The 23,309-nt window shown below is 43.5% G+C and overlaps 1 protein-coding gene across 1 annotated transcript in view; it reads left to right on the forward strand.

Moving 5' to 3' along the window:
• The window catches only part of adcy1a (adenylate cyclase 1a), a 136,554-nt gene that overhangs the window by 88,884 nt on the left and 24,361 nt on the right, over positions 1–23,309 (forward strand). The window contains exon 15 of the mRNA XM_057840746.1: positions 2,878–2,994. Within this exon, the coding sequence (XP_057696729.1) occupies positions 2,878–2,994 (117 nt within the window). The remainder of the gene's footprint in view (positions 1–2,877; positions 2,995–23,309) is intronic.

Consider the following 23,309-nt stretch of genomic DNA (forward strand, 5'->3'; position numbering starts at 1 on the left):
ACCCCCATACTTCACAGTGGGTATGAGGTGCTTTTCAGCATGCGCCTCTTTCATGGCACGCCAGACCCACTTAGAGTATTTGTTGCCAAAAAGCTCAATCTTGGTCCCATCTGACCAAAGCACACGGTCCCAGTGTGGATTTTTGTGTGAGACCAAGACTGAGCTGATGATGATGATGGGTAGTTGTGGCAACTACGACTAAAAGTAGTGATTGCTGTTGTTACGTCATGTATGTTCTATAAAGTTTATTGTTTCTTGGAGGCGTGCGGTGTATGGGGCACAAGAACAGCAAGTGTTAAAAGCTCGTCTCTGTCATTATTTTCCATGTCACTCGCCACAGGTGTTGAAGAGAGCTCTGCCTACATTATACAGTGGTACCCCGACATATGATTGCTTCGACACACGATCTTTTCGACATCCGAAGTAAAATTTGACTTGCCATTTGTTTTTCTTTATCCGACGATATGCTCGAAATATGACGATTTATGACAGTGCCGCCGTTTCTTTGTTTTCCCGCAAGACGGATGCACGGCGGATTTTCTTGTGAGAAAAAGCAACATAGTTTCCAAGAAAGTTAGTACAGGTGGTGAAAAAAAGGAATAAAAGTACGCTTACCATTGAAATGAAGATGGAAATGATAAAAAGTTATGAGCGTGGTGTGCGCGTCCATGGCCGTAGAATGTCTACGATCTCGACGGTCCTCCTCCAAACTCTGTTCGCCAGTCTTTATTACATTTATTATTGTCACTGTTATTATTGACACTGTCTCACTGACACATCAACCACGCGATGCGTTCAGGTAAAGCACAAAAAACACATTCGCCACATTAGAACCTGATTCGTTACATTATTACAAGAATTATTATTATTATTATATTATTATTACGATTTTTATTTGTATATACAGTACAGTATATATATACTGAATATATATCTTTCGCTATGTGTAACTGCCATTTGTAATGGTTCCAGCAGTATTTATTAAGGATTTAGTGTAGGTTTTTGGGCTGTGAAACTAATTCATGGAATTATAATGTATTCTTATTGGAAAATCCTGCTCGACATATGACCATTTCGACTTACAAAGTTCTGGAATGAATTAACGTATGTAGAGGTACAACTGTATAAGGTTATACTACCGGTTGTTCATTTCACACCAAACATTAACAAAACATTCAGCAGTGTGTCAAGAGCCAATGTCTCTTTTGTCTTAAATACATTGTTGAGCATTTTAAAATAGTTTAATTCCCCTGATTTAATCCATTGAGTGTTCTCCCTTTATTTATTTGGGGTAGGGTCATCACTGTTTGAAAATATGTTCTTAATTAAATTAGCATGTGCTGTTTATATCTTTGAATTATTTCAAGTAAAAAAAATTGTTCACCTATACATGATGAATAAGCCACACTAAAGCTATTTAAGGTATTACTTTAGTACTGAAGGCTCACAATAAATAAGTTACTGTAGTCAAATTCATTCAATTTAATTTGAGTACTGCAAACACAAAATAAACAATTTACTATAATCCACTTATTATGGTTAATTTGAGTCCTTACAACTTGAAATAATTTAGTGAATTGCATATAATTAATGTAACAAATTACATTTTATAAGGCAGCAAGTCAACATATATTTTACAGTGTATATGCATGAAAATCACGTGCTTTTAAAATATTTCATGTACATTTGTCATGACTTATGTGAATATCACGCATGTATTTATCCATCTCAAAAACATATGAAAGCTTGGATTAATTTGTGGAGCTAAAAACACATGGAAATCACACATATATTTGTGGAATTCAAAAACACGTATTTATTCCAGATGTAATTTTATAAATCATTTTGCGACAAATCTCTTTCCATATCATAGAGCAATGATACGGTAATACATACAGAAAATGTGATATGCCATAGTCATTGTTTTATCACGAGCAGAGTTTGTAAGAGATAGTTCTTACATGTCATTTGTTAAGAACAAACGTAGTAATTCCTGCCATGGTTCTTAATTGTTTATTCATTGAGTATTTAGATGTTCAAAAAAAACTTTAAAGCTTACCTTTATCTGACATGGATTAGAGAAATTGGCTTTAAATTTCTTTTTCCACAAAATTTTGATTTTTCTGTATAGACCGTATTTCACTCTCAACTGAGATTTATCAGCTGTTTCCATTTAGGTTATGTGATGCAATTATGTTTTGCAATATAACACCATATTAGTGGAATGTTTTATATGTTTAATATAGATGCCATATACCAGTCCTTCTAAAAAAAAAAAAAAAAATTGAATATTGTGATAAAGTTCATTATTTTATGTAGTGTACTAATAAACATTCGACTTTCTTATATTTTAGATTCATTACACACAACTGAAGTAGTTCAAGCCTTTCATTGTTTTAGTATTGATGATTTTGGCGAAAAAGTCAAGAAAACCCAAAAATCCCTATCTCAAAAAAATTGCATATTTCACCAACCAATACAAAAAAGTGTTTTTAATTAAAAAAAAAGAAGTCAACCTTCAATTAATTATATCAGCTACTAATATACTAGTGAATAATAACAATATCTATTGTAAACACTTAAGTACAACTTTATTACTCTCCTGTTCTTCCACATAGTTCAGCCCAAGCATTGAAATGTTTTTGCATGGGGTTAACAGCATTGGAATATTCTACAGTTGATTAAATGTACTGTATTTACTTCATTGTAAATTATTGGAAGTTTATCCCATCATAAGGAGGACGTGAAAAAATAACTCATTATCTCCCTCTAGTGAAAAGAACACGAAATCACTACTGACCCCAGTTTCAGTCTATCCGACTTGAAAAAATAGATTGACATGTTTTATGTTCTGCATGATGGTTGATACTTATCCAGGCAGAAGAGGAGAGAGACGACATGGAGAAAGTGAAACTGGACAACAAAAGAATCCTGTTCAACCTGTTACCAGCGCATGTGGCTCAACATTTCCTCATGTCAAACCCCAGAAACATGGTGAGCACTCACAGACATTTGAAATACACAATTTCACCCACAAAATGTTCCATGATGCACAAATAAAGATGTGATAGGAGAAGAAAGTAGTGATTAGAGGTAAAATGATGAAGACGAACCTTTGCAAGTGTCCCGTACTATTTGTTTGTTTAACGGAAAATTGCATTTAAAAAAAAAAAAAAAGTGATTTTTTTTTTTTTTTAAACCCATAAATTAATTTGACATAATTTGATATAAACTACATAAAATTACAAATGTGCTCACGGGATTGTAACAGTATAAATAAGTACAGTTGTATAGGAAGAATGCTATGAAAAAATACAATACGTGTACTAATGTTTTGAGGTATGTATACAAGTACAGGTTGTATTCCAGCACTAAACTGGCTCAGACAAAGATTAATACAAAGCAAATCACATGCAATAAAATCTTAAAAACTGATTAGCTAAGTAAATAAGTAAATAAATATGATATTAGTGAGTACAAAGAGATCGATCTTGTCACAAAGTCAAAGAAAAAACATGTAATGAGATGTCAATCCATTCCAGGGTTTCCCTACAAAAAACCTGCAATGCCTTGTGGTAGAGGAGATCACTGGTGGCACAGTATGTTTTTGAAATAAATGAAAATTGAGAGGAAATTCTAATTTATGAATTTTTAGATTATTATAAATTATGTTATGCGTTATTATACTGCATTTACTAGCAGTCATGGTCTGCATTTTTTCACACGTTTCATGTGCAGTTGGTTGGGTGGCAAGAAGTCACAAACATAACAGCAGACAGTAGAGATGTTGTCTTTTTTTTTTCTTTCAAAAAAATCTGGGCCTATTTCTTCTGCAAAGCACAAAGGTGTGGTCATGCTGAAAGTGGATTGTATTCTATGCAAATTTGATTTATTTATTAATTTATTCTCTTCTCCAAATATCAGATAAATAGTCAGTAGAATTTACCATAAACGAAGGGAGCAGTATAACACTTTTCCACACCTTAAAATGTTGTTCAATGAGTTTTATAGTTCCTGCTAATACTTGATACAGATGTAGTAGTGCATTAACCCCATTTGGCGTTGACTGGACTGCATTTGATAAAGCTATGTTGTGTTTGCCCCTATGGCTCATTTATGTTGTCATTTTAAATATGATGTATATTTAATACATTGACAGTCATCAAATATCCATCCATCCATCTGCCGCTTAGTCAGGGGTCGGGTCACGGAGGCAGCAGCTGAAGCAGGAGAGCCCAGACTTCCTTCTCCCCAGCTACTTCAACCAGCTCCTCCGGCGGGATCCCAAGGTGTTCCCAAGTCAGCTGAGAGACATAGTCTCTCCAGCGTGTCCTGGGTCGTCCCCGGGGCCTCCCGGCAGTGGGACATGCCCGGAACACCTCTCCAGGGAAACGTCTAGGAGGCATCCGAACCAGATGCCCGTTCCACCTCAACTAGGTCCTTTCAACGTGGAGGAGTAGCGGCTCGACACCGAGTCCCTCCCGGATGACCGAGCTTCTCAGCCTAGAGAGCCCGGTTACCCTGCGGAGGAAACTCATTTCGGCCACTTGTATCAGGTATCTTGTTTTTTCAGTCACGACACACAACTTGTGATCAAGAAATTGAGAGCTTTGCCTTTTAGCTCAGCTCCTTCTTCACCACTACGGACCGGTGCAGAGTCCGCATCACTGCAGATAGTGCACCGATCTGCCTGTAGATCTCCCGCTCCCTCCTACCCTCACTCGTGCACAAGACCCCAAGATACTTGAACTCCTCCACTTTGGGGCAGGGTCTCATCCCCGACCCGGAGAGGGCACACAACCCCTTTCCGACTGAGGACCATGGTCTAGGATTTGCAGGGGCTGATCTTCATCCCAACCGCTTCACAATCGGCTCCGAACCGCTCCAGTGAGAGATGGAGGTCACGCCTTGATGAAGCCAACAGCACCACATCATCTGCAAAAAGCAGATATGCAATGCTGAGGCCACCAAACCAGACCCCCCTCGATGCTTCGGCTGCGCCTAAAAATTCTGTCCATATAAATTATGAACAGAATCGCTGACAAAGGGCAGTCTTGGCGGAGTCCAACCCTGACTGGGAATGAATTTGGCTTACTGCTCGCAATGCGGACCAAACTCTTAACACCTGTCGTACAGGGACCGAAAAGCCCTTACCAAAGGGCTCGGTACCCCGTACTCCCGAAGCATCCCCCACAGGACTCCCCTGGGCACACAGTCGAATGCCCTCGGAATCCACAAAACAAACACATGTAAACTGGTTTAGCAAACTCCCATGCACCCTCGAGGACCCAGCCGAGGGTGTACAACTGGTCCACTGTTCCACGGCCGTGACAAAAACCACACTGCTCCTTCTGAATCCGAGATTCGACTTCGCGACGGACCCTCCTCTTTAGCACTCCTGAATAGACTTTACCGGGGAGCCTGAGGAGTGTGATCCCTCTATAATTGAAACAGACCCTCCGATCCCCCTTCTTAAAAAGGGGGACCACCAACCTGGTCTGTCAATCCAGAGGCACTATCCCCTATGTTCACATGTTGTAGACACGTGTCAAGTCACCAAATTTTTATTGTGGTATTGTTTTTTTAAATTTTATTTTAAATAACTAGTGATCAAATAGTTATTTAAATAAAAACACTACGACAATACTGTAAATTTATCTCCACATTAATAAAGAAAAGGTGGCATCCATGCAAATTTATGAAATGCAGTTAAGTGTATGCCAAATGTGGTTAGTTCGCAATTACAGTGCCTTGCAAAAGTATTCGGCCCCCTTGGACCTTGCAACCTTTCGCCACATTTCAAGCTTCAAACATAAAGATATAAAATTTTAATTTTTTGTCAAGAATCAACAACAAGTGGGACACAATCGTGAAGTGGAACAACATTTATTGGATAATTTAAACTTTTTTAACAAATAAAAAAATGAAAAGTGGGGTGTGCAATATTATTCGGCCCCCTTGCGTTAATACTTTGTAGCGCCACCTTTAGCTCCAATTACAGCTGCAAATCGCTTGGGGGTATGTTTCTATCAGTTTTGCACATCGAGAGACTGACATTCTTGCCCATTCTTCCTTACAAAACAGCTCGAACTCAGTGAGGTTGGATGGAGAGTGTTTGTGAACAGCAGTCTTCAGCTCTTTCCACAAATTCTTGATTGGATTCAGGTCTGGACTTTGACTTGGCCATTCTAACACCTGGATACGTTTATTTTTGAACCATTCCATTGTAGATTTGGCTTTATGTTTTGGATCATTGTCCTGTTGGAAGATAAATCTCCGTCCCAGTCTCAGGTCTTGTGCAGATAACAACAGGTTTTCTTCAAGAATGTTCCTGTATTTGGCTGCATCCATCTTCCCGTCAATTTTAACCATCTTCCCTGTCCCTGCTGAAGAAAAGCAGGCCCAAACCATGATGCTGCCACCACCATGTTTGACAGTGGGGATGGTGTGTTCAGGGTGATGAGCTGTGTTGCTTTTACGCCAAACATATCGTTTTGCATTGTGGCCAAAAAGTTCAATTTTGGTTTCATCTGACCAGAGCACCTTCTTCCACATGTTTGGTGTGTCTCCCAGGTGGCTTGTGGCAAACTTTAAACGAGACTTTTTATGGATATCTTTGAGAAATGGCTTTCTTCTTGCCACTCTTCCATAAAGGCCAGATTTGTGCAGTGTACGACTGATTGTTGTCCTCTGGACAGACGCTCCCACCTCAGCTGTAGATCTCTGCAGTTCATCCAGAGTGATCATGGGCCTCTTGGCTGCATCTCTGATCAGTTTTCTCCTTGTTTGAGAAGAAAGTTTGGAAGGACGGCCGGGTCTTGGTAGATTTGCAGTGGTCTGATGCTCCTTCCATTTCAATATGATGGCTTACACAGTGCTCCTTGAGATGTTTAAAGCTTGGGAAATCTTTTTGTATCCAAATCCGGCTTTAAACTTCTCCACAACAGTATCTCGGACCTGCCTGGTGTGTTCCTTGGTTTTCATAATGCTCTCTGCACTTTAAACAGAACCCTGAGACTATCACAGAGCAGGTGCATTTATACGGAGACTTGATTACACTTAGGTGGATTCTATTTATCATCATCGGTCATTTAGGACAACATTGGATCATTCAGAGATCCTCACTGAACCTCTGGAGTGAGTTTGCTGCACTGAAAGTAAAGGGGCCGAATAATATTGCACGCCCCACTTTTCAGTTTTTTATTTGTTAAAAAAGTTTAAATTATCCAATAAATGTTGTTCCACTTCACGATTGTGTCCCACTTGTTGTTGATTCTTGACAAAAAAAAATTAAATTTCATATCTTTATGTTTGAAGCCTGAAATGTGGCGAAAGGTTGCAAGATTCAAGGGGGCCGAATACTTTTGCAAGGCACTGTATATCTACTGTATAAATTAACTAGTATAAGTATGTTAAAGCCTTAAACCCTAAAGCGCTAAATAATTATACGGCTATGCTAATCTAACAGAACACTGGGTTTAATCTCTTGATAACCCGCAGCATTTTCTTTAGTTTTAGGCGTTCTTTTACGGTAGGCGAGTGGTTGCATATTTCTTGGTCCTCTTCCTGAAGGCTGGTTGGCGGTGATTCAAGTTGGGCTGGGAGACCGTCCTGTTGAGAAGACAGTGTCCAATCTGCTAGCGCTGCTGGTGAAGGGGCGCACCCCACCTACTACCCCCTCGGCTGAAAGAATATCATTCAATCAGAATTTTCAATCTTCAACAAGACCTGGTTAGGTGGCTCATTTATTGATGAGGACTTCATGAATCTGTGGCAACTTCCTCTTCTAACCCAATTTAATATTCATATTCTGACCAGTCGCACGATAAATTCAACGAGTCTCGACTGTAATTTGTAACCAAATGCTCACTGCTTGTCATATGAGGACGTGCATTTGTAATCATGATAAACTTGCTAAACTTGTGCTTTAGCTTTTAGAAACATTAATATAAACTGATGCTTCCTTTCGAGTTAAGGCGAATTATATAGCCCACAATTAACAGTATATGATGACATCACGTGATCAAAACCCCATCTAGGGAAATAAAGGACAAATTTTGATAAGGCTCTACAAATACGGGTTCTATTTCATCCCTGCTGACCGCCAGAGGCAGTGCTGTAAGCACTGAATGATCCATTCGCGCATGCGCAGTGCGAGTAATAATACCAACATTGTCACCTGTGACCCCAGGTTGACCCCCTGCAAAGGTATAACTTCCGGTGTCAACCTAGATGCCGGTGTAGGCGTACAACGTCTTCGTTTGCGATCCCTCTCCTGGCTGAGGGCGTTGGGTGAGTGATCCCGGTTGGCTCACCGCTGCGTGGCCGCCGGCTGCGTTCGCCTGTTTCTTTTTTCGCCGCCGGCGTGTGTTCCGGGGGCTGAGTTGTCGTTCGCCTCGCTGGTTACCGTAGCCGCTTGGCTACGCTTGGCTTTTGGCTGTGCGCGGGCTTTCACGGCGTTACCTCGATTCCCGTTGCTTCTTGCGGTTGGTGGCGTGGGTTTGCGATCTCGCTAGACTGGCTAAGCTTGCTGTGCAGGTGGGGTTCGCGCCACTTTCCCTCAAGCTGGCTTTCACGGTGTTTCGTCGAGTCCCATCGCTTCTTGCGATCGGCGTCGTGGGTTGACTATCTCGCTTGCCTGGCTGCGCTTGTTGTGCAGGTGGCGTTCGCGCCACCTTCCCTCAGCTGGCTTTCACGGTGTTTCGTCGAGTCCTGTCGCTTCTGGGATCGGCGTCGTGGGTTGGCTATCTCGCTAGCCTGGCTGCGCTTGCTGTGCAGGTGGGGTTCGTGCCACCTTCCCTCAGCTGGTTTTCCCGGTGTTTGGTCGATTCCCGTGGCTTCTTGCGGTCGGTGTGGTGGGTTGGTGATATGCTGCGCTTGCTGAGTATGTGGCGTTCGCGCTCCCTTCGCATTGGCCGTGGAGGACTCTCCCAGTGTGTTGCATGTGGCTCCCTCCTTGGGTTGTGTGACGCCCCGGACCGGTGTTCGGCGTGCCGTGACCTGTCTGACGTTTCTTACATGGGGTTTGCGGCTGTGGGCTTCCAGGGTGGCTTCCTCCCTGTCCGTCGCCCATTGTCCAGGGGCGGAACTGGCTTCCGCACTGACGGGGGCCTGGGCTCCCTTCAATGTCGCGTCTGCCTATGGCAGGCATTCCCCTGGCCCCGGTGGTGACTGTGGGGGTTGGTGCGGGATGCCCCCCCCGTTAATGCTAAGAGGCGCGTTCTCTTATGCGACGCTGCCCCTTGTCATTTGTGGCCACCTAGGGCGCCGTGGTACGTCGGCTCCTGCGTCCGCCCGGAATCTGGTGGTGGTGGGGGCCGACCGGCTGCTTGCCTCTGGTGTTGGGCGGCCTCTGGCAGTTCTGCTTCCCTGTTCCATGATGACATGTGTGGTCAGGCGTTGCGTCTTCGGTGCTCGGCGCTTCTTCCTCCTTGCGGGGCTTGTCGCTGGTTCCCCCAACGTTTCTGGGCTGGCGTTGCTGCGCAGCGCGTTGGCATGTCTGCGGCTGGATTCGCCTCGACGGCCTGCTTCAGCGCCGATGGGCGCTTTCGGCACCGGCGGGCCGCTTCAGGTTTTTCTGTCCCTGTTTCGGCTGCCTTTGTGGGGGGACTCCAGGCTGGTTGGTGTGTTCCTGCTGCTCTCTTGCTGTTCTCAGCTGTTGGCCGCGCTCTGGTGGCTGTGCATGGTCTGGCTGCTGTCAATCTGGACCGCATGGCGGGTGTTGGCCTTGCCATTGCGTCCCTCATTGTCCCCTGGGGGGTGTTTTCGTCCTGTTGTGCGCTGCCATCGGCCCCGGCTGCGTGCGTCGGTGCTTTCCTAGCTCGCCTTATTCTGGCCTCTTGGCGCCCTAGCCGAGGGTGGTGTTGATGCCCCAGCGGTGGGCTTCAACGGCGTGGCCTTGCGCGTGTCCGCCCCCTGCCTCGTTCTGGCTTGTAGCCGGGTTTGCCGTGCTCGTTCCCCACTGGCTGGGGCTGTCCGGGGACGCTCCATGGCGTTCCGGTTGTACCCGGCCGTCTTTTCGGCTCTGCCGTGGTTTCCCCTTGGGGTTGGCCTTTTGCGGCCAGGCATCGGCTGTTGTGCCTGCGTCGGGGTGCCACTCCTGCGGGTGGCCCTGTGGGTCCCTCTGCTGCGTTTTGTCATTTTCGTTCGGCACGCCTTTCCCCTGTTGGGGGCTAGGGTCCCCGGCGGCCTCCTGTCGTTCGGCTGATTCCTTTTTGTACCCCTGCCCGCTCTCCTCCGCGTCAGTGTGTGGCCTTCCTGCGGCTTAGGGGCGTGTTGGCATCCTTGTCCGCAGTTGTGCCCCTGGGTCTTCTTTTATTGCGCCCCCTGCTAACGGTGGCTGACCGGCCTGCGCCTGGTTGCCGTACAGCTCCTCACCGGAGGCTCAGTGTCTCCCGCCGGTTCGAGGTTGCCTTGACGGAACAGTGTCTACCTGAGGTAGGGCGACCGTTGGGTATGGCTCCTGTCCGGTACGATTTGGTCACTGCGGTGCCGGTCGCTCGAGATGGGATGCTGTTGGCAGCGCTGGGCTGCTTGGGGCTGCTGGGCCGTACTGGGCCGCGCCGTTCACAGCAATATGCTAGGGCTGCTTGCGGCTCACCTTGCTCTCGGGCATTTTTTGCCCGTGCCTGCGGGGGTGGTTTGTGCTGTGTGGACGGACAACGTCACTGTGGTGTACTGTGCCGTTCGCCGGGGGCACGGGGTCTGTTAGTCTCTTGTGTGGCTGGCCCCTCCCCTTGCGGGGCTGCTGGCCTCGTTTCTTCCTGGCCTGATGTTCTATTTGCCGCCGTAGTCTACCACCGGAATCTCCGTCCTGGTGTGGTGCACACGTTTGGTGTGTGTTCAGAGGGTTGGGGTCGTTCTCTTAGTCTCCCAGGAGTCGAACCACTGCCCTATCTGGTTTTCTGTGGGGTGCGCTCCGGCCCGCTCGGTCGGGACGCGCTGGGCGCGCTCCCGGCTGCCTCTCCCTCTGGTCTGGCTGCCGTTTCTGAGGGTCCTGGTGGAGGGGCACTTGTTGCGGCCTGTGGCCCCTTTTTTGGCTGTCTGTCGGCGATTTTTATGGCCTCCCCTGCTGTCCCAGTTGGGGCCCTGGTGTCACGTCCCGGTCCTCGCTGTCTCCACCGGCGTGTCTGGCCGCTGGAGGTGACCGGCTCGCTGATTGGCGGCTGTTCGGTTTCCGTCTGGTGGACGCTTTTGGACGCCTGCGGGCGCCCTCCACCCGGCTTCAGTATACTGGTCGGTGGTGGTTGTTTCTAGCGTGGCGTGCGGGCCGTGGGGATGTGTGCTGTTTTGTCCCCGTTGTTCTAGACTTGTTGCGGTCTCTCCTTGATTGGGTCGTTCTACACCCCCCCTCAAGGTCTGAGCTGCTGCAATCTCTGCTCCTCTCGCCAGGGTCTCTGGTGGCTCTGTAGGGAGCCACAGCCTGGTCTCTGCTTTCCTCATGGGGGACCTGCGGCTCTGCCCCGCAGGTGTCCTCGTGCCCCAGTTAGGGGTCTGCGGTCGGTGCTCGGCTGTTGTGCCGCCCCCCTTCTAGCCTCTGGCTGCGACCGGCCCTCTGTGGGTAGCCCACTGGGCGCCGTTCCCGCTGACCGTTGCCTTTGCTTGGCGTGTCGCCGTGATGCTCGCGCACTCGGTTGGCCGCCGTGCATATTTTTGCTCTCTGGGGGCTCGGGTGTCGCGCTGTGGCCTGGCGTTACCTTTGTGCCCTGAGTGTTGGCTGACTTGTACTGCGTTCGGCCTTTACACCTTGCTTATTTTTGGTGGGCGGTGTCGCGCCGGGGCTGTTATGCCCGGCCGGGACCCTGGGGTTTTGTGGGGACTCTGTGACGGGTTTTCATGGGTCTTCACGCCTGCTACGGGGTTCGTGGCAGGGGATCTGCCCTCTCCAGGCAGCGCCTCCCTCGTTGGGTCATGGATCCAATTGTCGCTCTTATCGGACGCCCCCTGCCATCTGGGGCGTGCTGTCATTTTGCCTGGGGAATTGCTACTTCCTGAGCTGCCTCGAGGGAGTGGCCGCTCCCTCATGGTCGGGGCCTGGCTCCTTCTTCGGGGTTTACTGATTTTTAATGTCACCTCCTCCCGACAACTGGGCGTGGTCTTTGGGTTCCTATGCAGTTTGTGTTGGGGATTCTTCGTGACCCCGCTGGTATTGGTCATTCAGTGCTTACAGCACCACCTCTGGCGGTCAGCAGGGATGAAATAGAACGAAAGTTACGTAGGTAACTACGGTTCTATGAATCCCGAATGACCGCCAGAGCATTCGGTCACTCAGAATCCTCGTGACCACGCGAGAAGGTTCTGTAGGGACGGCATCTAGGTTGACACCGGAAGTTATACCTTTGCAGGGGGTCAATCTGGGGTCACAGGTGACAACTTTGGTATCTTTACTCGCACTGCGCATGCGCGAAGGGATCATTCACTGCTTACAGCACCGCCTCTGGCGGTCATTCGGAATTCATAGAACGGTAGTTACCTACGTAACTTTCGTTACCTTATAAGTTACAATGTGTACACAGGTGTGTTACTCACTTTTCACGATTTTTGTTTCTCTGCTCTCCTCATGTCATGCACCTCACAACTATATACAATTGTGGTGTCAATAACCCACCAATGGGAGTGCCGTGTATCAGTATCGAACACACCAATAGGAATGTTGCGTTGCCATATCGAACGCACCAATAGAAGTGTCACTGTGGCGCCGACAATGGTCCTAGTGACGCTACAATATGTTTCAGTTTAATTTCATTTTGTGCGCTGCATAGATTTTCTTGTGCGCTGAGTGTGTGCAAGCAGTGCGCAATTGTGCACGCGCGCAACTTAGAGGAAACATTGTTTGTAACGTGTCATTCTATCAAGAAAAGGGTCACTACGTATTTTAATAATAAGCTATGGTCGTTCCAAGAGGTATTTAAAAATCAAAACTGAAACATACTTTTTGATTTAAAAAAGAAAATATAATAAAAAAATAATAACAAATCGAAGTATATTTGTGTTAATCCGTGGCCTGTGTTTGGCTGAGAATCAAATGTCCCAGACAACATATTTTGAATTTTCTGAAAAGGTGATGATAGGGGTTGCCATCCGTGAGTGCCCTTTACTAGGCTGTTGTGTGCAATTAATTATTGTATTCCTTACTACTGAAATACTGCTACTTCCATCCAAATTAAACCCCCAATAACCTTTACAAAACAAAAATATTGTGTGGAATCCTGCTGGGTCTCCTTTTCAAATTTGGTGGAATTACTCAGACACAAAACAACACTTTACAATTGGGGACAAATTAAATCAGTTAGCCATGAAAAAACCCTAAAGATAATAGTGCAGATCATTTGTTTTTGTGGGCTTAATAACAATAAGTATTCACTCAAAAATGCAAGGCCTGGGGCTAAGATCAGTAAACAGCCAAGGCAGTGAGTCAGGAATGAGGTGTCTGGCATGTTGATGTTCCTTTCAGTAAACCAGAGAACAAAAAGGCTTCTTCTTGTTTCCATAGGTTCATGTTTAACTGCACAGTGCATTCAGGACACAGCAACAGTGTTGGGAAAGTCACTCTTCTACACGAACTAATTCAAATTGTAGTCCACAAATTATAAAATGAACTGTTCAGTTCATAGTTCTAATTCAAAATTTTGAAGTAAAGTTCATCGTTCAAAAAAATTTACTTTTGTAGTTTCGTTCTTTCTTCTCCCCAATAATTGCTTCAAGCTCGATATAGAACCACAGACAGCAATGATTTTATCCACTTAACTCTGAAACCGTGTCAGATTCATCTTCATTTTCAATTTTAAATCTTCGTCGGTACTGACCTGTTCGTATAACTTGCTTAAATGTTGGTACTTTTGAAAATTACAACTTTGTGTTTCTGCGCATGCACGTAACATTACAAACGGCCACGACTGCAGCGGCTCAAAACACCAACAACTTTCTGTGAAGAGAAGAATTTCTTTTTTTTTTTTTTAATATGTTCTTATGTTTTGTCATGGGTGCAATCAAAGGAAAGTTGTCCTCACACATATCCTAACATTTGGCTGTGCTCATCTTGACTGCATATCTCTCACCATTAAAGCAGTAATGTAAAGTAAGGTTGGCCAACCATGTTTTTGAATAATATCAATAGCTAAACAGTTATAAGCATATTGTCATTATTTTTTTTTTACGCAACCCTTCCAGATTCTTTGTTTAACCCATAGCAATGCCCTTGACAACGAAAATGCTTTTCTTCGGCAATCTTCGGAAATTACGTCACACCTAGAAGTGCGAGGGAAGTCCGCCATAGAACAGTATTGTTTGTTGCATTGCTTCTCGGTAAGATGCCACAGCGGTGTGTGGCGATGTTTTGTTCTCACTCAAACGAAAAGTTGTATGAGTGGCCAAAGGATAGCAGGGCACGTAAATGGACATCTTTCGTTCGCACGAAGCGGATGAATTTCACGCCATCATCGAGTAGTGTTCTCTGCTGCAAACACTTCGAAGATGTGTGCTTCCTTAACCGGTCTGCTTATGATGAAGGATTTGCCAAAAAGTAAGTGTGATTTTTGGATAAATGACTGATGACTTTGTCAAAGCATAGCTGCCTACTGTTGTGGAATGAACAGTATAAACTAGTGACGATAGCCGAAAGTTAACTTGTGGCAATCCCCGAATGTATTTTTTGTTGCGTTCGCTAGGTTAAGCGTGTTTAAATTGTGCGTCATCTACGATCTTGTCCAAAAGGGTTAATCCACTGTCAATCGGGAAACGGGTGTGGATGTGCATATAAATGGGTCGGCGTCGCGGTAATTCACGGTCATGTTGCAGTAAGAGACACACACCGCCGGTGAGTTTGTACACATTGATTTGTATTTGTATTATGTAGTTCCACCTTCATGCTTCAAGCATTGCATTGCATTTGTACAGTTCGGCGTTTCTTTCACGGTGATCGCTTGATAGCCTTCTAGTTTGTTTCGCGAGAGCCGCTGACAGGTGACAATTTAGCGTGTTGGCATTGAGTCAGTCTCGCAGCGAATCTGCAAGCGCGCAGGTCACGCAGTGAATCATGGGAAAAGTAGTCTCGGGACAACACTGAAGTGGTGCTTTGTAATCTGTTTGCTTGTGTGAAAAAACTACATTTCCTCATGCCATTAGACGCCACTTCCTGCCGAGAGCTGTGCCGAGCTGTGTTCTTACTTTTCCATAAGAACTGCTCCATGTGTTAATAAAGAGACAAGGTAGTCAGCACGTCGTGTGTTCGATACATTTGTAAACAAAAAGCTCATAACAAGACACTAGACACGATCCGTTTAAGAGACGCTGGAGTAGGAACACTGCTCAGTAACTGTGACTTGAAAGGAATTGTAAATATGTGCATTTGGAGAGATTGAATATCACCATAGCGCCACTCATCGACAAATGTAATCTTTAACACTTTCATAAAGACAATCATAAAGACTTCGGGTTTTTGAATTCTTAATCATGATGATGTATTACACTGGTCTATGCTTCAGAGATAAAAAATTATGCGTACTTGCTGTGGTGTCATGGACTGGAAAATAAAAGATTTTAGAGCTGGTTGGCTAAACTGTTCAAGATATTTAATGTTAATGTTTGATTACAAAGATAAATTGGTATGATTATATCATATTAGTTTGACAAGTTGCCACATTAGAGATACACTCACCGGCCACTTTATTAGGTACACCTGTTCAACTGCTCGTTAACACTCAATTTCTAATCAGCCAATCACAGGGCGGCAACTCAGTGCATTTAGGCATGTAGACATGGCTTAAGACAATCTCCTGCAGTTCAAACCGAGCATCAGTATGGGGAAGAAAGGTGATTTGAGTGACTCTGAACGTGGCATGGTTGTTGGTGCCAGAAGGGCTGGTCTGAGTATTTCAGAAACTGCTGATCTACTGGGATTTTCACGCACAACCATCGCTAGGGTTTACAGAGACTGGTCCGAAAAAGAAAAAATATCCAGTGAGCGGCAGTTCTGTGGGCGGAAATACCTTGTTGATGCCAGAGGTCAGAGGAGAATGGCCAGACTGGTTCGAGCTGATAGAAAGGCAACCGTGACTCAAATAACCACCCGTTACAACCAAGGTAGGCAGAAGAGCATCTCTGAACGCACTGTACGTCGAACTTTGCGGCAGATGGGCTACAGCAGCAGAAGACTACGCTGGGTGCCACGCCTTTCAGCTAAGAACAGGAAACGGAGGCTACAATTAGCACAAGCTCATCAAAATTGGACAATAGAAGATTGGAAAAACGTTGCCTGGTCTGATGAGTCTTGATTTCTGCTGCGACATTTGGATGGTAGGGTCAGAATTTGGCGTCAACAACATGAAAGCATGGATCCATCCTGCCTTGTATCAACGGTTCAGGCTGGTGGTGGTGGTGCAATGGTGTGGGGAATATTTTCTTGGCACTCTTTGGGCCCCTTGGTACCAATTGAACATCGTTGGAACGCCACAGCCTACCTGAGTATTGTTGCTGACCATGTCCATCCCTTTATGACCACAATGTACCCAACTTCTGATGGCTTCTTTCAGCAGGATAATGCGCCATGTCATAAAGCTGGAATCATCTCAGACTGGTTTCTTGAACATGACAATGAGTTCACTGTACTCAAATGGCCTCCACAGTCACCAGATCTCAATCCAATAGAGCATCTTTGGGATGTGGTGGAATGGGAGATTCGTATCATGGATGTGCAGCCAACAAATCTTTACCAACTGTGTGATGCCATCATGTCAATATGGATCAAACTCTCTATGCCACGAAGAATTGAGGCAGTTCTGAAGGCAAAAGGGGGTCCAACCCGTTACTAGCATGGTGTACCTAATAAAGTGGCCGGTGAGTGTATATATCAGTGTGTGCCACCGCTCATGAAATGGCTGCACGCATGAGCTGTCATGGTGTCTTGGAGAGAAAGTTGCAGCGAGCTTTTCTAAATTTATGGTCGTACCACGAGTGTAAAAACAGCGCAGGTGAATGAATTTCTTTCTTGATAAACGTTTTTTTTTTTTCCAGCTGACCATTGGAGGTACACTTTAATAGAGCATGCTGACAGCAGCAGCTCAACCTGTTCCATTGGCTCAATAGTCACTATGCTCAACTACCATGGTAACCATGTAGTTGAAACCCAAGTTGCACAAGGAGAAAGGAGAAACTGTTTCAACACTCAAAAAATGGACATGCACTATTTTAAACTTATAAATGGGTGTTTTTCATTGTATATACACATTAACTTTGTGTTTTTACAAATTACTGAATCCATTGTTGTATTAATTATGTAAGAGAGTCAATTAAAACACTTATGTAAAAGCACTGCCTAATATATGGCGGAAAACACAGACAAGACTGAAAAAGCAGTTTCTGCTCTTGCAACCCTCTTTAAAACAAACTGCTGTATTTTAAGCGAAAAAGGCTGCTGTGTTTGGAAGAACATGTCTGTATTCTGCCATAGCAGATTCATGGCACATTAAGCCCCCGAACTATTTTTAATTTGTCCGTTTTACCCTCAAAACCGCCATTTACAGACGTCGCGCAACCGCTTTTGTTTCAACCCAGCCATAAAACGTAGGTAATTAATTATATTTCTTATTAAAAATGTCTGTCATTTTTAGCTTAGAATCATTAATTGATGTCTCATATTTCATTTAAAAAAAACAAAAAGACTTCAAAAAATTATTCACTCGCATATTTTAAACTTTTAAAGAAATTACGTCACAATGAAAAAAATGGTGTCTGTAAATAAGTCACGAATATCTACCTCATAACTATTGCTTGATTGTATTTTTTTTTTGTTACCATCGCATTTTCTCCGATATGTTAGATGATAAATAATCGATCCAAACAAAGAAAAATTGAAAAACAACATTTAAAAGGGTAAATATATGAAAAAGAACATCTCAACCACTCCTTGATGTCTGCGATTTCCGCATCGCGACCCTTGTTATATTAACATATTTCACCCATAAAATCCCCCAAAAATCCTGCTGTTGCCATTCACAGCTGTGGCTTGACACATGGTGATACATGCCACATGGAGTTTTTGGATCGAAACAAGGTAAGTACGTGATAATATCTCGTTAAAGTCATGGCGTCTTTAATTCTGCTCTCACGTGCTCTCAACTCCAGATAGGGTTTTGCTGTTTATTTATTTATTTTTTTTAAATGCCCTCCAGTTGAAAACATTTTTCCGCCCAGAAATTTGAGATTTTAAGTCTCAGAGGGGAACTTTTCCGCCATATAGGTAACGTGATTGCACAAATTGTATGACTTTTGTCCCTGTGAAGTTGCCATACACAGCAAAATCTGTGGAGTTGATTGGTGTTGATTTGGGTGTTGTTTTAACGCTAGCGGTGTTAAATCGCATTAGGTGTGGTGTCAATTAAGTGAGTTGAACACAGAAACCTTTTTTAGAAGCATCGAACCACTTAGGCAAATTCCTTCGAAAATAGGTTCAGTACATGAAGCTTTATTACTATTGACCTCTATTGGAAAAAACTAAAACTGGAGGGTCTCTCAATGCATCTCTCCTTTGAAGTTTCAAGTTTGATTCACAGTAAATCTGATTTTAATGTGGCATTTCGTCATCCTATGAACGTGGAAGCAGACGGTATGCTTGTGTAGCTATGGCCGTTATGTGGGATCGGGAACACTCAAGGGTTTTTATTGAGGTACATACCATATTGTACCGAATATAAGACGGCCCTGATTATAAGACGACCCCCTCTTTTTCAAGACTCAAGTTTGAAAAAAGACTTTTTGAACACCAAATTAATTTTTATACAGAAAATAATTACAGTACATCTGAAACAAATTATTATAACAATATATATTTGAGAGAAAAAGCATGTTATTTTGCCCCATTCAAATCTTAATACCTGAACATTTAAATATGTAAACTAAAGTGCAATCACATTCGTAAATGAATGGCTTCTGGTTTTTGAAATGTAAATACACCAATCTATTGTGATAAAACAACAAAATTGCACTAACTGCATTACCCATCAAAGTGAAGTCTAACTGTAACTGTAGTCTTGAAACAAATCTGAATAAGGAAAAACATTGCAATAAAAGAATGCAAACTGGTTGAACTTGAGAGTAGCTGAGATCTGTCATGACAGAACATTGCTTCAATGATATCTGGCGCCATCTAGCGTCGTGAATGGGGAGAGTAGCTGAGATCTGTCATAACAGAATATCACTTCAATGATATCTGGCGTCATCTAGCGTCGTGAATGGGTATAATGTCTAGACCGCGAATATAAAATGACCCCCTCTTTTTCAATCTTATTTCAATGCAAAAAACACTGTCTTATATTCGGGCCAATACGGTAATGAACTTTGTTTTTTTCACAACTTCTCTTGGAAAATACTCGCTCAAAAGGTATACAGTATTGTAGATGATGCTGGCGTGCATAAAGATGTTTTGCTAACTAGGACAGATGACGGTACATATTTTGATGGTTCTGCCAGTAAATGAGTGGGTTCTCTGCTCATCCCAGTTGAGGATCAGTAAAGTCTCGCTGCACCTCCTTTGTTGCATCTGCTGAGGCATTCCTTGACCTACTGGACACAACTCTGTCCAGAGTATCTATACTTTAATTTTGTTAGCTAAGTGACGTAATAAAATGACATTACTTATTTACGTGTTTATAGACAGCACACGTACCTTAGCAGGAGCGATCATATCATATTGTTCCCACATTTCAGAATGACCTCCATTTCTAGCTTGCTCGTCAAACCAAATAGATTACTCAGCAAGTCAACTGCAAAAACGCACACAAACCACAATGACACGGACCCGCAAATTTAACATTTCATAACACAGTTATGAAGTAAGGGGATGCTATAATTCAAATCGCCTCAGCCAGTCACCTGTCAGAATCGAGACAACCAGTGTCTGTGACCCACCTGATTGGATTGTGAACCGATAGGGGTGTTCCTGTTTCATACGTCATATATCACTTGATTTAAAGCAAGCTCCGAGGCAGTGGTTCAATATAAATATACGCCATCGGTTCGGAATACGTTTCAGTTTCAAGCTGCCATCACTACCCCTGTCAGACATACAGTGCCTTGCAAAAGTATTCGGCCCCCTTGAATCTTGCAACCTTTCGCCACATTTCAGGCTTCAAACATAAAGATATGTAATTTATTTTTTTTGTCAAGAATCAACATCAAGTGGGACACAATCGTGAAGTGGAACAACATTTATTGGATAATTTAAACTTTTTTTAACAAATAAAAAACTGAAAAGTGGGGCGTGCAATATTATTCGGCCCCTTTACTTTCAGTGCAGCAAACTCACTCCAGAAGTTCAGTGAGGATCTCTGAATGATCCAATGTTGTCCTAAATGACCGATGATGATAAATAGAATCCACCTGTGTGTAATCAAGTCTCCGTATAAATGCACCTGCTCTGTGATAGTCTCAGGGTTCTGTTTAAAGTGCAGAGAGCATTATGAAAACCAAGGAACACACCAGGCAGGTCCGAGATACTGTTGTGGAGAAGTTTAAAGCCGGATTTGGATACAAAAAGATTTCCCAAGCTTTAAACATCTCAAGGAGCACTGTGCAAGCCATCATATTGAAATGGAAGGAGCATCAGACCACTGCAAATCTACCAAGACCCGGCCGTCCTTCCAAACTTTCTTCTCAATCAAGGAGAATACTGATCAGAGATGCAGCCAAGAGGCCCATGATCACTCTGGATGAACTGCAGAGATCTACAGCTGAGGTGGGAGAGTCTGTCCATAGGACAACAATCAGTCGTACACTGCACAAATCTGGCCTTTATGGAAGAGAGGCAAGAAGAAAGTCATTTCTCAAAGATATCCATAAAAAGTCTCGTTTAAAGTTTGCCACAAGCCACCTGGGAGACACACTAAACATGTGGAAGAAGGTGCTCTGGTCAGATGAAACCAAAATTGAACTTTTTGGCCACAATGCAAAACAATATGTTTGGCGTAAAAGCAACACAGCTAATCACCCTGAACAAACCGTCCCCACTGTCAAACATGGTGGTGGCAGCATCATGGTTTGGGCCTGCTTTTCTTCAGCAGGGACAGGGAAGATGGTTAAAACTGACGGGAAGATGGATGCAGCCAAATACAGGAACATTCTGGAAGAAAACCTGTTGGTATCTGCACAAGACCTGAGACTGGGACGGATATTTATCTTCCAACAGGACAATGATCCAAAACATAAAGCCAAATCTACAACGGAATGGTTAAAAAATAAACGTATCCAGGTGTTAGAATGGCCAAGTCAAAGTCCAGACCTGAATCCAATCGAGAATCTGTGGAAAGAGCTGAAGACTGCTGTTCACAAGCACTCTCCATCTAACCTCACTGAGCTCGAGCTGTTTTGCAAGGAAGAATGGGCAAGAATGTCAGTCTCTCGATGTTCAAAACTGATAGAAACATACCCCAAGCGACTTGCAGCTGTAATTGGAGCAAAAGGTGGCGCTACAAAGTATTAACGCAAGGGGGCCGAATAATATTGCACGCCCCACTTTTCAGTTTTTTATTTGTTAAAAAAGTTTAAATTATCCAATAAATTTTGTTCCACTTCACGATTGTGTCCCACTTGTTGTTGATTCTTGACAAAAAATTAAAATTTTATATCTTTATGTTTGAAGCCTGAAATGTGGCGAAAGGTTGTAAGGTTCAAGGGGGCCGAATACTTTTGCAAGGCACTGTAAATGTACATGGAGAGTTAATCAGCCATACCCAGTTTCAGTGTATGTGTCAGAAAACAAAGCAGGTGCAAAGACTTGCGGGTGACGTGACACGACGACTGTAAGTAATGTTGTCTGTAAATAGGTGGAGTGTGTTCTGTTGAAAAAACACATAATAGTGAGCCTGACTTCTATGTTTACTTAAGGGATGCAAAGTCTCTCTGTTACCTCTTGCGAGTGCAACAGTAGGTTACAATTGCCAGTTAGGCTCATGTTCTGCATTAGGGTCCCCCACTCATCCAGAATATTAACAACATAAAAATGAATATTTAAAATTAACACTCCTATTGTAAGAAAAGAAAATGTGGTTACACATTTTGCATGTAAAAGTTGTGAAAAGGTTAGGAATTGCTTAACTTGTTCAAGTAGTTTATTAAGTATTACCTAAATCAATTAAGAATTTCTCATTTAACTACAAAGTAGTAGTAGTTGTGTTTAACCACTTGAAATAAAGTTCTTGCCTAAATACTGTTTCATTTTTTTGAGTAGTTTTATAGTACACATGCATACTTTTTATTGTGATTTGTTGTAAAACAATAGATGTATTTAATTTTACAGTAGTTAGTTTTTCATTTGACTGTAAACTTGTTACAGTTTCCCCGTTTGTTTAACGGTACAATTCTGGCAACCACAGCTGCCAGTATTTTACTGTAAATTGAAAAGTTTTGCTTACATTGTTTTGTTGTTGTTGTTTATTTATTTATTTTTACAATATAGGCTTTGTTTTTATTTTCTACTTATCGAGAAATCAAGTAACTAACCCAGTAATCTGGAAATAATCATGCACTTGCTGCTATATGCTATATTTTTTGTTTAAACTGTACTCTTGAAAATTTATGGATACACACAAAAAAAAAAATCATCAAAGAAATTATATGTGAAAAAGAAATTCCAACGCTGTTAATTTAGTGTAGCTCTGGTATAGATGGCTGTAGATTAGGGGTTTGGCAAACTATTTCACAAAGGGCCGCAATGAATGCAGGTTTTCGTTGCTACCCATCAAGTGGACACTTTTTCACCAATCTGGTGTCTTACAAGTGCAATCAGTGAATTTCAGTCAGGTGATTCTTGTTTCCCTGGGCCCCTCATTAGTTAAACTGCCTGTGCTGGATCAGTTGTAAGAAAGACCAGGACCCACTGCGGCCCTTGAGGACCTGTTACCTCTGTTGTAGATGTTGTCTGAGGCTACGTCTACACTAGGACAGATAATGGCCTTAACCCTTTAACACTGAACGTGTCGGCAGCGACGCGTTTACGCATATCATCTTTGAAGCTTCGTCACGCTGTAATTACATCACCCACGTGCTGCTGGTTGGTCTCGTTTGAAAGAGCGAAAGTTGATGTCCACACCAGTTTTTATTTGAAGTCAATCGGCCAAGAAAAACGGGAGATAATGTCATTTGAGTTTTATAGTTTTACTGCACTCATAAATATGAATTTAAACGCTGCATGGACCATGTATCCATCTCTATATTTCCATCATTTCTTGTCCTTTTTCAAAAGCGAAAGCAGCACAAAAGACTACTTATCCCAAGAGTCGTTGTGATGTCAGGAAGGACGAACCGAATGTGATCATTTT

The sequence above is a fragment of the Corythoichthys intestinalis genome, chromosome 7 (assembly GCF_030265065.1).
Source record: "Corythoichthys intestinalis isolate RoL2023-P3 chromosome 7, ASM3026506v1, whole genome shotgun sequence".
NCBI lineage: Eukaryota > Metazoa > Chordata > Actinopteri > Syngnathiformes > Syngnathidae > Corythoichthys > Corythoichthys intestinalis.